Raw genomic sequence first — 14,889 nt, 5'->3', positions numbered from 1 at the left:
CACACGAGCTCAAACCGCAGTCCCTGCTGGGCAGGTCATAACAGCCCTCCGGCCTCAGGGATAAGCAGCAGCCACAGGATCACAGGGGCAAGAGCAGGCCCAAGGCTGGTGGGGTGGCTAAGATACACGAGGAGGCCTGGCCTCACCCCCGAGTGACACTGCTGTCCAGCACCTGGGGTCAGATGGTGGCCCCGGTCACCTGGGGTGTGGATCCCGCAGGCCTCTCATTTCACCCGGGATCAGAGTCTAAGCAGCCGGGCAGCCTTGGAAACAGGAACATGAACATGCACAAGGAGTGGAAGGAAGGACCCTCCTCCTTTGGGGTCCCCTCTGCACCCCCAAGGTGTGACCTTCCATCTGTACACGGTGGGCAGGTAGGTGCCCACAGCACGAGGCTGGCGCCCTCCTCTGCTCGGCTCCACCAGAGTCCAGTCATTCCTAGCGGGGCCTGGGGCAGCACGGACCTCCCCCAGCCTCCCCAGCTCTGGGAGGGGACGGGGATGAGGGAGAGACACCGGCACTGAGGGGGGTTGCTCCAGGCCTGAACCTTCGTAACAAGAAAACTGAAGACGTGCCTCTGAGGCAGGAGGAAATGAAGGGCGTCCAGGGACCAGCAGTAAGGCAGCAGGGTGTTCCGAAGCCTTCGCACAGATGCCCTCGGCATGGGACTGCCACTCCGGACTCGGGCACATCACGTCCTCCCGTTTAAAGAAATGGAAGGACCTTGCACACCCAGATCCGGCTCTGTGCACTGTGCCAAACCTGCCCCCTCAGTCCTGACTTCCCACACTCTCCGCCCCGAGCACACGGGGAGCCGTGGGTGGCCTTGCCGGTGCGCCCCAGCTTTACTGATGGGCACTGCCCATGGCTGGCTGGTTTGGAGGGCCCCAAGCCAGTGCCCGGGGCGGGCCCTGGGGGTGTAGGAGGCACAGCCTGGCCCCTGCTTCCTCCCTCTTCAGATGTGCAGCCAAGTGAGAGGTCAGTTTACAGCTCCGTGAACTCACATGAGCGTGTTCACGAGTGAAGAGCAGTGACAGCAGGTGGCTCGGCCCACGGCCCCGAGCCCGATTCCTGGGCCCCTCAGCTCCCGGATGAGACACAGAACCACTGCTGGGTCCCCAGCCTGTCCTGGGGCAGGCCCTGCCCCAGGGCCTGTGCTACTGCCCCTGGGCTGGACACCAGGCAGTCAAGGCCCTTCTTGCTCACTCAGCACGAGTAGGAGCCCAGATCTGACCGGGAGGCAGGGCCACCCTGGAGCCAGCTCCTTGCAGAGCACCGAGCCATCCCACCAGCACCCGGTTCAGGGCCTGGCACTCGGTAGGGGATCCACACTTCCTGGCCTTGTTGGCCTGTCAAGTTGAGCTGGTCCCACAGGGTCAACTCAGCTTTGTCCGGAAGATGGGGGCCCCTCCTGGGGATGACCAGGCAAGCACACACCTTTGTGGGGTGGTCTTGGTCTGAGGGGTTTGTCCAGCCCTGCCAGCCCAAAAAGAGGGGAGACTGAGCCCACAAATGCACCAACATAGTGGTGGAGATGAGCACCATCAACCCAAACTCGCGGTGATCTGGTGCCATCTTGTGGGATTTCAAGAGAGCAAAGCCCTCCACCTGTCTGCCCAGTAAAATTTGCACATGGCGCTTGCTGGCTAGAGTGGCTCAGTGCATTAAGATGAGAGGAGCTGGGCTGGAGCGGTGTGGCCGGCATGGTGTGCCTCCCGGCCTTCCATGTCCCTTGACATGCATGGGCTCTGTGCCCCTGACACCAGTCAGGATCCTCCCAGCTGCTTCTGAAGCTACCACCCATCCATGGGCGGGAGACATGCACCATGCTGGGCTCCCAAGGAAGGCGTGTGACCAGATGTGAGCAAAGTTCAAATGCCTGGTGGAGATAAAGTGCACAGGGCGGCCCAGGGACAGGGTAGGGTGCCTCCCTCTCAATTCCAGGGGACCATCTGCTTTTGTAAAGGCAGCCACTGATTTACAAGCTCATTCAGCTTCTCTGGGTGGCGGGGACTCTGGGTGGCCTGTGCTCTGTGGCACATCTTGGGGGCGCAGGAGGAGCAGTGAGGCCCCCAGCACTGGCTCAGTAGGGGGAACCCCAGGGAGCCATGTGGAGCCTGCACTGGAAGGGGCTTTGGTGCTCCGGACACAGTGCTCAGGCAGGCCCACCCGCCCCTGCTGGCAGCAGGTGCACAGGCTGGTGCCGAGCACACGCAACACAAGCTCCCTCCGGGAGAGCCTAAGCCTGGGGTCCAGGGGTCCCAGGGCTGCGCTCCCCACTCCTCCAGCTAAACTCCAGCTCCCTGCTCCTAAACGGATGGGGAGCAGCATGGCTGGGCCTCCCTGTGGCCAGGATCCTGGTGCAGCCAGCTCTTCTCAGCTGGTCCAGGGGGACCAGAGCGCATGGGTCTCCAGGCAACGGGAGGCCTAGCCCCAGGGGAGGGCTCAGGTGGCCACTGGAGCCGGTGGAGGTGGGGCAGGGGAGGGAGCACCTGGCTGGGAGGGCAGAGCCCTGTGCTGCCCAAAAGGGGCTCAGAGTGACCTCGGGGGACCATGGCAGGAGGCAGTTCAGGGGGAGCCCCCTGGGGGATCAGGGAAGAGCAGGGATAGGGGTAGCATGGTCCCTGAGGAGGCCTGGCTGAGACAGGCAGTCCGGCTGGTGACATTCACCTCCACTCAGGTGAAACAGGCCCCACAGGTAGCAGGCAGCTCAGCCGGCACACACTCAGGTCTCCTGTCCCCAAAGCTGGAGGCCCAGATCTAGGCATCCCAGGGCTGGCCCCTCCCCAGGCGCTCTCCTGGGTGTGCAGGGGGCCAGTCCTTGGCCTGAGCATCGTCCTTACAGTCTGGAGGCATAAATTTAACCAGGGCAAGAGGGGCCTTCCTCCCCCACCACGGGGATGATGACTGATGGCACATGCACCCTTTATCATCCTGTCTGTGTGCATACTTATCAGCCACAGTTGGCATTTGCTGGCAGGTTCACAGGTCACCAGGCTGAGGTGGGGGTGGGGTGCCAAAATTAAAGATGGGCTGCAGAGGACGATGCACAGGGCCTGCCTGCCTGAGTAAGTCGGGAGAAGACCCTAACCCCACGTATCCCATCCACTGTCTTTCTCCATTTTTAGCAACATTATGATGACACAAAGCTGGCTGTGTCTCATCTTGGAATCATAACGGCATTTCTGCAGCTCAAGATTATTTGTAAAGTAAACCACGTGTTCAGCCACTTAAAATTGACTTCACGATGCCCACAGTGGCAGTGAGCACAGCAGGTCAGGGACTCCTGGCCCCATGGCAGAGGAGCATGCTCAGTCGTGGTGCTGGTGAAACCTGACCACATCTCTCCACAGAAACACCACCAAAATGCAGCAGCTGACTGCAAGTTACAGAGAAAATGCAAAACACCTTGAAGGGCTGGTGAACAGATACCCAGGCCTGCCGTGGGCATGAAGAACAATGGTCAGAAATGCGCTCACTGACAGCTGGGAGTCCCATCGCCAGAAGCTAAGCCGTCTATTGGTTTTATAACACAGCTGTAAAGAAATTAGAGTCTAAGAATAAAAAAGATAAAGGCATTTCTCTTTAGAAAAGTATGTGCAATATGCTGAGATGAAGGTGTGAAACATCATGCACACCATGGCAACAGGTGTGTGCACGATGCGTGTCCCTGAGCACACACAGCAGCCACTCCTGGGCACCTCCTCTCACTGTTGCGATGGTAGGTCTGATGTGCAGGCTTTGTGGGCTGTGGTCCTGGAGGGCGGGTCAGACGTTGCTCCGGAAGCTCCTGGGAACATGCTCACATGAGACCAACGTTCAAGGTGGTGGGCGGAGCCAGGCAGGTCACCCTCCCGAACCAGGGCCATGTCAGTTGGTCAGAGGCCCGAATGGAACAGAGGCTAACCTCCCCGAGCAGGTAGGGGTCCTGCCAGCAGACGGCCTGTGGGCTTCAGTGAGGTGCGTCCCTGGGCCTGTGGCCTGCCCGCCCCCTGCAGCCTTGGGCTCACCAAGCCACAACCGCATGAGCCAGGTCCCTAAAGTCTGTCTCCCTGCACACACCCTCTTGGTTCTGCTCTCTGGGCACCAAGGAGGCACTTCCACATTCTCTCGGTGCCACCAGTTGGCGCCAATGCCCAGCAAGGCTTTTGGGGAACTTCCCAGGGCACTGAGTGCCCACAGGGGCCCAGTCAGCCCCAGTGGGGGTGGCGTTCAGACTGGACTGCTGCAGAAGGAAGGGGTTTGGGTCCCCCACACCCAGTGAGGGTGGGTGGGGTTGGGGAAGTGTGTCTCCCTGGCCCCTGATGACAATGTGGAGCATGCCTTGTCCCCTCACTCCCTGGGTGGGTGCAGGAGCAAGAAGGTGATGCATGGTATTGCTTTCAAACTGTCTGATGCGAGGACGCTGGTGTGATGGCAGCCCTCCTAGGGCGGCAGAAACCTCACTCGAGCACATACTCACACATGCATGCACACACATGCACACTCCCTGTCCCACCTGTCTCTCAGTGGCTGATCTTGCCTCAGTCGAGGTGCACAGGCCCCTCTGAGGGCTCGGGCTGGAGAGCAGGTTGGGCTCGGCATGAGGAGGAGCCATCCCAGGCGGCAGCCCCCTTCTGGAATCTGAAGGCAGGCGCCAGCCAGCTGCCATTTTTCCCCTTTAGGACCATCCTGGAAGGGTCATACAGGGTGTTATTTAAAACAGGGAGATCCCTGGGGAAAATATCTCTGTCCAGAATCTGAACTCACACCTTGCAGAGGGAGATTCAGATTAGGAGGGGCCCACCCCTTGGGGAGACTGCAGGGAGTGGGGACTGACTCAATCAAACTGCCCTCCTCCCAGAAACAGGAGACCCTCAGGCCCTGGGAGGGGCAGGGAGGGGGAGGGATTTAGTTTCCTTATGGACCTTCTTTCCTTCTTGATTTTTTTTTCCTGGTATTTTTCTTATTGTATTCAAGTATATATAACATAAAACTTAATATTTCCAGCCACAGTTCAATTCAAGCACCTTCACATGCTGTGCAGTGTCCCCCCCACCACAGGACTTTCCATCTCCCCAAACTGAAGCTCTGTCTCCAGTGAACACTCATCCCCTCCTTCCCCTCCCCTCCCAGCTCCACCATCCACTTTCTGTCTCTGTGGATCTGCCTCCTCCAGGGACCTCGGATGAGGGACCCAGGATTTGTCTTTTGTGACTGGCTGGTCCACAGGCACAGTGTCCTCGGGGTCCAGTGTGCCGTGGCGGGGCCGGGACTTCCTCCTCTTTAAGGCTGATATTCCACTGTATGGCGATTCCACACCTCCTTTACCCATTTGCTGTCCATGGGCACTTGGGCTGCTCACACCCTCTGGCTGCTGCACACACCCGTGTGCAGATCTACGCCCAAGTGCCTTTCAGTCCCTTTGCATCATGTGTCAGAGTGCAAGTGCCGAGCCACACGGCGAGTCCACGTTCACCTTTGCGAGGACCTGCCAGGCTGTGTTCCGCAGTGGCTGCACCATGTTATACTCTCACCAGCCACGCCTGAGGGTTCTGATTGCTCCACATCCTCACCAACACTTGTAATTTTCTGCGTTCCATAGGAGCTGCCCTCATGGGTGTGAGGTGGGGTCTCCTTGGGGGTTGGTCTGCATTCCCTGAGTCTTTCCATGGCTTCCTGGGCACCTGTAAGTCTCCTCTGGAGAAAAGTCTACTCCAGTCCTTTGCCCAATTTAACTGGCTTGATTCTTTGTTGTTGAGTTGTGGGAGCTCTTCACATGTTCTGGACAGTGAACCTGAGCAGATCTGTAGACATGGTCTCCGGTGGCAGACTGTCCTCTTAGCGTCCTCTGAGGCACGCTTGCATTTTTAGCCCTGTGTCTGCAGTCACATTTTAACTGCCCCCAACATGTTTGTAGGTAGCCAGCATCTGTGGATGCACACTGAAATCCCCAGCCTCGCTCCTGGGGACAGAGGCCTGGGTGGGAGATGCGAGGGATGGGCAGCTGGCACCCCAGTGGAGGTCACCCCCAGGGCAGCAGGAGGGCAGTGCTGGGCAGAAGGGCAGCCTGTCTGAGGTCCTGCGCCTGCCCCCATGGCCTCCCAGTGGGCTAAGGACTTTGGTGTGGCTGCCTGAACACCCAGGCTCTCATGTAATTTTTATGTAAAAGGGAGTTGGTACCTCAAAACCCGTGACACCCCCCCATGGAAAAGAGGCCCAACTGAGCAGAAAGCATCAGAGAAATCAGGGTGTTAAGCCACATTTGGTGAGAACTCTGCCGGGGCAGAGTGACAAAGCTGTGAGTGCCTGGGTGGTGCGGCTCTGTGAGGAGGTCAGATCAACTCGTGGGCCCTGCCATAAAATATTTAAGCCAAAGGGAAACAGCCTGCCCAGTGGGGTGGCGGGCTCTCTGACACCAGAGCTGGCTGGCCTCACCTCAGCAATGAGGGGGACAGGTGGCAGGCTGTGGACCTGCACTCCAACGGGAGACCAAACTTGGCTAGGGAAAGATGGCTTCTGCCTGAGACACTCCCAAGGAGAAACCTATGGCCAGACTCCCTGTGTGAAGGCCAGGCCCACGAATGACATCGTGTGAAGCACAGACACCCTGCCTGGGCGGGGAGGCAGGCTCTCTAGGGTCCTTGGACCGGCGGAGGGCACCTTGCTGAGAGCAGGCTGGCTTCCCAGAGCACAGAGGCGCTGGAGGCCAGGGCTTCACTCTGGAGCCTGGCACAGTCGGGCTAGCAGGCAGTGCCTGAGGATGGCTGGGGCTCATCCCGTCGGCATCACCACGTCCCCTTTGTCCCTGCCACTCTGCGCCCCTGAGCCTGAGCCTTCAAACTACAGCAGTGTCACAGCTGGGTGGTCAGCCTCCACCTCCTCCCTGAGCAATGAAAAACCAAATGCATGGACACACGGACAGGACATACAGACACACAGACACACATGGACATAGGCACACGGACATAGACACACAGACAGATACATACAACACACATGGACATACAGACACACACACACACACACACACACGACACATGTATAAAACACTCCCTCGAGTGTTCTGAGCAACAGGCCTGCAATACTGGCCCTCAAGGCCTAACTACGAGGGGCTGTGGGACTTCCCCAGCCCCCCAGCCGTAACACCAGATTCAGAGGAAAGCAAGTGCCGGCCCTCTGATCAGGGCCTGGCCTCTGTCCCAGGGCAGGGCGTGGCCGTGAGCACACACAGGCAGGGGCTGAGGTAAGGGTCGGCCTGACCCAGGGAAGCCCTCACTGCCTGCCGGCCTCCCCAGGAGCCTAGGCAATAGAGGCAGATGTGTGGCAGGCGGGTCTCCCCAGGGTCCCTCGGCGTCAGGCCCTGTGGCCGCCCCACTCCCACAGCAGACCTGCCTGGGCTGCCATCTGGGTTGAGACTTTAGGGACAGAGCCAGGCCGGTGCTGCTCAGGCTGGTGCCCCCGCGCAGCTGAGAGCATGGCAGAGGGACTGCACGGCCCGTCCTGCCACCCGTGCATCTGCTCCACCCCCTCCTTCCCACCTGGGCAGCTGTGGGACTGATGGTCAAGCCACCCACCTTCCCCTGGCCAGGGCAGTGCCCGACTAGACCGGGGTCCTCAGACCCTGCTGTCCAGATGCACAGGTTGCTGGGCCCTTGTGTTCCCTTGGCAGATGCACCCATCCTCTGGCTGGTTCTGTCAGCCCCCTCACCCAGGAGGTTGCCCCCTTCCCAGGCAGCCCCATGGAGGTGTCAGGCTGCTGTCCACGGGCCCTGACCCACAGGCTTTCAGAATCTCCCACTCAGTCTGCTTCAGGCACAGCCCACACCAGGGCATGGAGACCGAGCAGTGTGGCCCATAGGCGGGGGTTCGCAGGTGGGGGGCAGGCGGACTGCGGCTGGTGGGGGCCCTCCCTGAACCTCACTGTCCTCAGGGCAGCCCCTGGCAGTCTCTCCCCTTTTCTCCGCCCCTCTAGGTGGGTCAGGAGGGGCATGCCCTCCTCACGCCTTACTTCTGGCCCTGGCACCCCTTTGCAGCCACCCCAGGAGCTCCCTTTCTGGGAGGAGAGGGCGAGCATGGGGACCAAGCAGCAGGCTGCCCTGTTCCCGTACAGACTTCGCCGCCCTCTCCTCGCAGGTGCTGCCCACTTAGCTGCAACCAGGGACAGGGATGCGGACACAAGGACATCTTCTATGTCCTGTCCCTCAGCAGAGAGGAGGGAGATCTCAGCACAAGGGCATGTTCTGCACAGACTCATCGGCGGGGCGCCTCTCTGCTGCAATGAAACCTTACTTTTTTACACTTAGTTACATTGTCATAGAGGCAGCATCAAATGTCAAACATAGGTCTTCTGTTCACCAGTAGTGGGCACGACACAAAATCATTTGATCAATTGGAACTGCTCCACACCCTGGAGGTCAGTTGTCTACAGTAAAATGCAAACACGGTCAGCCCTGTGTGTGGGCACAGCCGAGGCCTTGGGCTCAGCACTTTACACGCTTGAGGGCTGGAGTGGGGCATGGATGGTGACCTGGATCCCCAGCCCTGGGGGGATGGGGACGGAGGTCTGGCCCCTGGACAACCACACACAGGAGAGTTGCCCGGTCGACAGGATGCCCTGGCCCCATCAGCCCGTCTCCCACTTGCCACATGGAGGACTCCGGGGCAGTGCCCTCCTCCCATGTCAGCCTGAGGATGGAGACATCGCAGCCCAAGGAGAACAGAAACATAAAGACACGTGGAGACCTGAGCATGTCTCCTGGCAGCAGACCCGCCCCCAGGGCACAGGCTGTCAAGCTGGGCTACGAGAGGGGCGAGGCAGAGAGGCCCAGAGAGGGGAATGGGGTCCAAGGGGGCCCTGGAGGGCCAGCCTGACCCAGCCATATGCCTGTGGGGTGCTGGGGCCAGACTGCGTGCCAGGAGAGTGCCCCTGGGGAGTCCATCTGCCAGGCAAGAGGCCCCTGAGGCCCCAGGCCCCATGGGGACCAGCAAGCCCAGGCTGGCATCCCCAGTTCCATCACCCGCTGCTGCCCACACACCTCAGGAAGCCTGCCCACCTGCGCCCTCTCTCTGAAGTCTCCGCTGACTCCCTTTGTCAAGCATTTCCCTCAGAACAGACAGGAAGCCTGGCACAACTGCTGAGAAATAATTAGTTGCTCTGATTCCTAACAAATCTGTGACTTGCCGATTCACCAGCTTGCAGACAACAAGAGGAGTGTGTTCCTGGGTCGGCAGAAGCTGACGTCTCAGCTGTCTGGAGAGTGCCCCTCAGCCCGGAAATAGTGGCTGCGGGGTGCAGTGGACCTCCGGCCTGGAGGTGAGACCACAGGTCCAAACTCAGGTTCTGGAGCCCCAGAAATGGCTCCCAGGGCTAAGGGGCGACGGGGAGGAAGCAGGAGCTGAGCTCTGCCCCACCCAGAGTAACAAGTGGCCCTCCCACACCTGAGCTGGAGCTCACAGCAGAATCGGACGGAGAGAGGCACAGTCCTAGAGAGGGCATCTGCACACACGCGCACACGTGGGCACGGCCCCCACACCACGCAAGCCTGTTGCTCACCCTGGAGGCCGGGCTCCACTTCATCATCGTCTTAAAGAACTTTCCCAGCGAATCAACAAAAGGCCAAGGTGGAAAGGAGCCATCCCTCATGCGGGAGCGCCAACCCTCCCGGGTGGGGGCACAGAAAGGGCTGTGGGCTGTCCGGGAGGCTGCGGCCGGCAGGCGAGCGGTGCCCAAGGGCTCTGTGCCCACGAGCGGCTGGGGGTCAGGCCGAGGCCCTGGACAAGGCAGGCTGGCCAGGCTTAGGGTCCGAGGCTGGGGAACACCCAGCGGACAGGCAGAGGCTGGGCAGCGGACACGGCCCCAGCTCCCGTCGGAATCCGGGCGAACTGCCTGGGGGTCTCCGAGCCTCCTCCCACTCCCACACCCCCGGAGCGCGCCTTGGCCTGGACGCTCTGGCTCAAGGAGCAGCGGGGTCACAGGGCCTCCGGCGGGTACCGGCCAACCCCGCAGACAGCGGACCAGCGGCCTGCAGCGCCTCCAGGGCCCACGACGGGGCGGCAGCCAGGGTCCCCCAGGGGTGCGCCGTGCAGGCGCCGCCAGCTCCATCCCAGGCTGACCCCGCGGCCACGCGCGGCCGTCCCCAGGGCGCACAGACGCGACGCCCGCCCTGAGCGGACCGGGACCCGCGGCACCTACCGTAGCGGCTCGGCTCCCGGCAGTAGCGCAGGATGGGCAGCGCGTCTGCCCGCGGCGGCTCCGGGGCGGCCGCGGGGTCTGGGTCCGGGACCCGGCCGGGGCTGGGGCGTTGGCCGCCGCCGCCCTCGGGCCCGAGCCCCGCGTCCCCCGCCCCGCCCGCCGCGGGGGTCACCACGAAGCGCCGGGACATGGTGGCCCGGGCGCCGACGCCGTCCCAGGGTCCCGGGCGCCGCGAAGCCGCAGGTCTCGAGGGGTTGCAGGGCGGGGCCCCGGGGCCGCCGGGGGGGCGGGGCGAGGGGCCGGCGCAGGGGAGGGGCCAGGCGCCCGGACCTGGCGCGCTCGGGATCCGAGACGGGAGCGGGGGCCGGGGAGGGGCCCCGGGGGCGGCCCGCAGCGAGGCGGGGCGGGCAGGCGTCTGGAAAGGCCTTTGGACACCGGGCCGGAGCTCGAGGCTAGCTTTCATTGGAGTCCCCTGCCTACCCTGGGACACAGACGCCTTGATCTTGAAACTAGTTCTGCCCCTTCAGAGCAGCACAGCCTTGGGGGCCTCCCTGAAAGAGCTTGGAGACCCCCAGGGGCGTGGGTCAGCCGCCAGGGCCTGGCAGGGGAGGCACAGGCAGTGGGAGGCTGGAGGTCCCTCTCTGGTCGGTGGCCAGCCTGGGGACCGCGGTGATGGGGTGCCCTGGCCGGGCATGCGCCTGTCCCCCAGCTCCGGCCTCTGATCCACCAGGGCTTCCAGCCCTTCGGGAGAGGAGGTCAAGCTGACTTCACGGGGCCTGGGAGCGCAGAGGGTGGGAAGGGGGAGGTGAGGCAGGCGGAGGCCCAGGTGGGAGCTGCCCACTCTCCCGCAGGCTCCCTCAACGCAGCACCGGCCACGGGCTAATAGCTGTTCACATGGCTCCCACTTTACGTTTGTTTATGCTGCACCTCACAATACCAAGTGTGTTTGACACGGCTGTTCATTCGGCACTTTACGGTGCCAGCTGTGCCCGGCCCTGCAGATGGCGTAGGGGCAGAACTGTACATTCTAGAGGGGAGGCAGAGGTAGGAGCTCTGATGGAGAAGCAAACAAAGAGGGGGTCTGGGAGGATGAGACTGTAAATGGGGTGTTGGGAACAGCCCAAGACAAGAGGACATCTGAGCCATGGCTTAAAGGTGGTCAGCGGTCAGCGGTGCGTGTTGCCATTCACTCACCACATGGTCCACGATGTCGGCTCTGGCCCAGCCATCATTTCTATTCCAGCAGTGGACTAGGAAGCAAAGCAGGACAATCAGCCCCCTCCCAAGAGCTCGACCCAGAAGTGGCACACGGCGCCTTACATTCTGACCCTTTAGCCTGAACTCAGCCGTATGACTACAGCTGCCTGTGAGGAAGGCTGGGAAATGTGCCTACTAATGGTTGGGAGCCCTGTTAATGAGGAGAACAAGAGGCTAGGTAGTAGAGGCACCACAGACACGGGGGGAAAGAGCCTGCATTTGGGATAAGGAGGACTCCTTCGGCGCCCGCCCTCACTTACATTTCCCCATCTCCATCCCTGTGGCTGGAGAGCAGACAGCCAGCACCTAGGTTATTACCCCTGCAGGCACACCTGGCCACACTGACCTCATTCCTGCACAGCCTTCTGGGGCTCTCAAAGGTGCTCAGGAGGCCCTCCTGGCAGGAGGGCTCTCCACAGACTCCCAGTCCTCATGGGATACAGGGACTGCCCCCTGCCCCCTCTTCTTCAATATTTTCTAGGCCATTCTCACTCATTGTCGCCCAAGATGGATGTTTGAATAATTTTGGTGACTTTCCCCCTAGTGCATTTATACTTTGGTTGCAAAGGCATTGGATCCATAGGTAAGTTTGCTGAGAACTGACCTCTCTGTGGTGTAGGATCTTCCCATCCAGGTCCTGCATGTCTTTTTTCTAGTGTTTATGCAGATGTATGCACACTTGGAGTTCCTACTGTAACAGACCTTTGCTGATGAGCAAAAACAAAAGCAAAGCTAAGCACTGTTAGCGTTTACGTATTTCTTTTGTAACGTGCCACCTCGCAGAATTCTAAATTCTATTATTCAATTGCAATAATCCAATGCAACCTCGTAAGTGTTGAAAGGGAACTTTTAATCTCTAGATAATGATAGCTACGTCTTTGTTGTTTTTACCTCTTCTGTTTGCTTTTGTTCTCGCTTTGGAATTTTCTACAAATTCCAGGGCAATATGAAATGTCACGATTGCTAGCACTCCTTGTCTGAGCTGGAACTGTCCTGGCCAGGCACTTGGGGTGGGGTTCCCTCTGCTCCACTAGGGCAGGCCTGGAACCAGACAGCCTGGTGGTCCTCATCATCGAGGAGCCCCCTGAGTTTGCAGACCTGATGGAGGACCACCCAGCTTGGCCCTGTCCCCGCATGCCACCCTTGGACCCAGAGCCCTCTGTTGACTGTGGAGGTCCCAGAGGAAGCTGGGAGGGTGGCTCCACCCCTCGGCTCTCTCCCTCTGGAAGCTCCTCCCTCTGTGCAGAGCCTATCAGGTGAGAGCCCCACCTCTGCCCCAGGACACCCTGCGTCTGGAGCTTTTCCTTCAAATGCCCCCATCTGCCCTGTCCAGCACACCTCCAAGGAGCAGGCTGGCCCTCTGCTCCCCCAGCCCCTCGGCACATGGCTGTCCTAGAAATCTGGAAGACTCTGGAGCTGTGCAGAAAGCAAGGGTCAACCTCAGCCTGGGTGCATGGGCCCGCTGCACCCGCCAGCCTGCTTGGCCCACGTGGGCAGTGGTCACATCCCTGAACCTGGGAGGTCTTTGGTGAATGCCTCTTGGTACCTCAGAACCCCCTGAGTGTCCAGATGGGGGTGGAGGGACTGTGCGTTGAGAAGCCAAGTGGCTCCTGATACGCCGTTACCTGCAGAAAGAAGAGATGCAAAGTATCTAGTTAGGTCTTTAAAATGCTCCAGTTTGCTAAGCCCAGTGAAGGATGAAGGAGCTGGGGGTAGGGGTGGAGAGCCATGCATGCGGATGACCCCGGCGGTGGGGCGGAGGGTGCCTGGAAGCACACAGTGGGGCAGTCACACCAGGCGGGCCAGGGGCCTCATGCCCAAAGGCACTGGAGGCTGTCTCGTTACCTTTTCTTCTTTTCCTCTCCTTCCTTCCGTCTTGATCCATCCCCGGGGCTCAGCCCTAATCACTCAGCCAGTTGTGCCCTGGGAGACCTTCATGGGCTCATCAGGACCTGGGGCCTCCCCTTCCAGCAGCCTCTGTAAAGGGGCTCGGGAAGGGGGTGTCTCCAGGGATGTACCCCTCCTGCCTGGAGTGGGTGCCCAGGGAGTCTCTGGGAGTGAGTGAAGGGTGTGGGTAGCAAGGAAGGGATGGAGACAGAGACATACAGAGAGACAGGGAGGGGAGACAGAGACAGAGAGAGATGGGGAGAGGGAGACAGAGACAGGTGGGAGAGACAGAGACAGACGGACACACAGGGAGCAGGCAGCCCCACTGGCCCTCTCCACATGCCTTCAAGCTGCCTCTCATGCTAGGATTTTCTCTCCTCCTGCACCAGGCATGCTGACTATGTCTGCTGAACTCCACGGGGGAGTCCTCATCCGCTGGCCCCTCTGCAGGTAAAGTCCTGCGGATGCAGAGCAACCTGAGGTAAGAGGAGGAGCAGCCCCCTGCTCCACGGCCCCCAGGAGCCCCTGAGCTGCTCCTGGCAGTGCACATCTGGGGCGCTGTGAAGCCTTGCCTGCTGGTTCCCCGAACCTGAGCCCTGCCCACGATGAGCCACAGGGACAGATGGGGCCACACTCAGCCACAGGGGAAAAAGGTGGGCACAGCCAGCCACGGGGACTGACGGGGCCATGGTCAGCCATGGGGACAGATGGGGCCATGGTCAGCCATGGGGACAGACAGGGCCACGGTCAGCCATGAGGACAGACTGAGTCACCCATGTGGTCCAGGGGCTGAGCCACAGAGGCTGACAGGGCCCAGGCCCTGTGGCTGTGTTCCCTGAGTGGGCTGAGCTCTGGTCACATGCCACGGGCCTGAGGTCCATTAGTGGGGGCAGCAGGGGGGCCCACGTGGCTGGGGTCTGCTCCATGGACCCCATGGTCGGCACCCCTGCAGAGAGCCCAGAGCCACTACAGGCTTCTTTTGCATCTTTACTGAAGGTGTCTGTTGCCTGCTACGTTGCCCTTCCCCCCATGGCTCAGTCCTGAGCCAGCACTCCTCTCCATGGCCCCCCACCTGCCAGTATTATTTTGAACCAAACTCTAGCCATCAGATGGTTTCACCTGTACCTATTCAGATTATCTTTCATTTCTGGATCCAGTCCCGACCTTCCCCGTGAACAGCACTCCCGGCTGCCCTCAAACACCCCACTGGAGGTCAACCTTCCCTTCCCAGGGCAGCAACCGGATCCCTGAGCCTTGGGTCTCAGGCTCCCAAAGCCATGTGTCACCTCTGTGCAAAATGCAGCATCCTCCTGTGTGAGTGGGCAGGCCCGCCAGGCAATGAACTGCTACGCTGGGTGCCATGTGCACTCAGGTGGGGCTCACTGGGGGTGCTGAGTGCGATCCTGGTGGGGGTGGAGGCAACACCCTTCCCTCTCTCTCCCCAGGGCTGCACCTCCGCCCTGCAGCCACAGCCACCGCCTCTCCCACCAGCTCAGGCCCAAGGAGGGCCTGGCACCAGATGGCTAGCTTGAGCCACAGCGCAGACACCTTGTGATGACAGCCTCTCCCAG

General features: G+C 60.7%; 1 protein-coding gene across 3 annotated transcripts in view; it reads right to left on the bottom strand.

Annotated features, from left to right (window-relative positions):
• The window catches only part of SLC12A7 (solute carrier family 12 member 7), a 75,864-nt gene extending 65,453 nt beyond the window's left edge, over nucleotides 1-10,411 (bottom strand). The window contains exon 1 of one of the 3 annotated variants that reach the window (XM_057496813.1): nucleotides 10,175-10,411. In XM_057496813.1, the coding sequence (XP_057352796.1) occupies nucleotides 10,175-10,364 (190 nt within the window). In that variant the 5' untranslated portion in view covers nucleotides 10,365-10,411. The remainder of the gene's footprint in view (nucleotides 1-10,174) is intronic. The other 2 variants (XM_057496803.1, XM_057496808.1) reach the window with 2 other exon arrangements.
• Nucleotides 10,412-14,889: the final 4,478 nt, after the last annotated feature.

The sequence above is a fragment of the Manis pentadactyla genome, chromosome 2 (genome assembly GCF_030020395.1).
Source record: "Manis pentadactyla isolate mManPen7 chromosome 2, mManPen7.hap1, whole genome shotgun sequence".
Taxonomy (NCBI): domain Eukaryota; kingdom Metazoa; phylum Chordata; class Mammalia; order Pholidota; family Manidae; genus Manis; species Manis pentadactyla.
The sequence above is the reverse complement of the archived record's forward strand: the minus strand, read 5'-3'. Positions and strand labels throughout refer to the sequence as shown.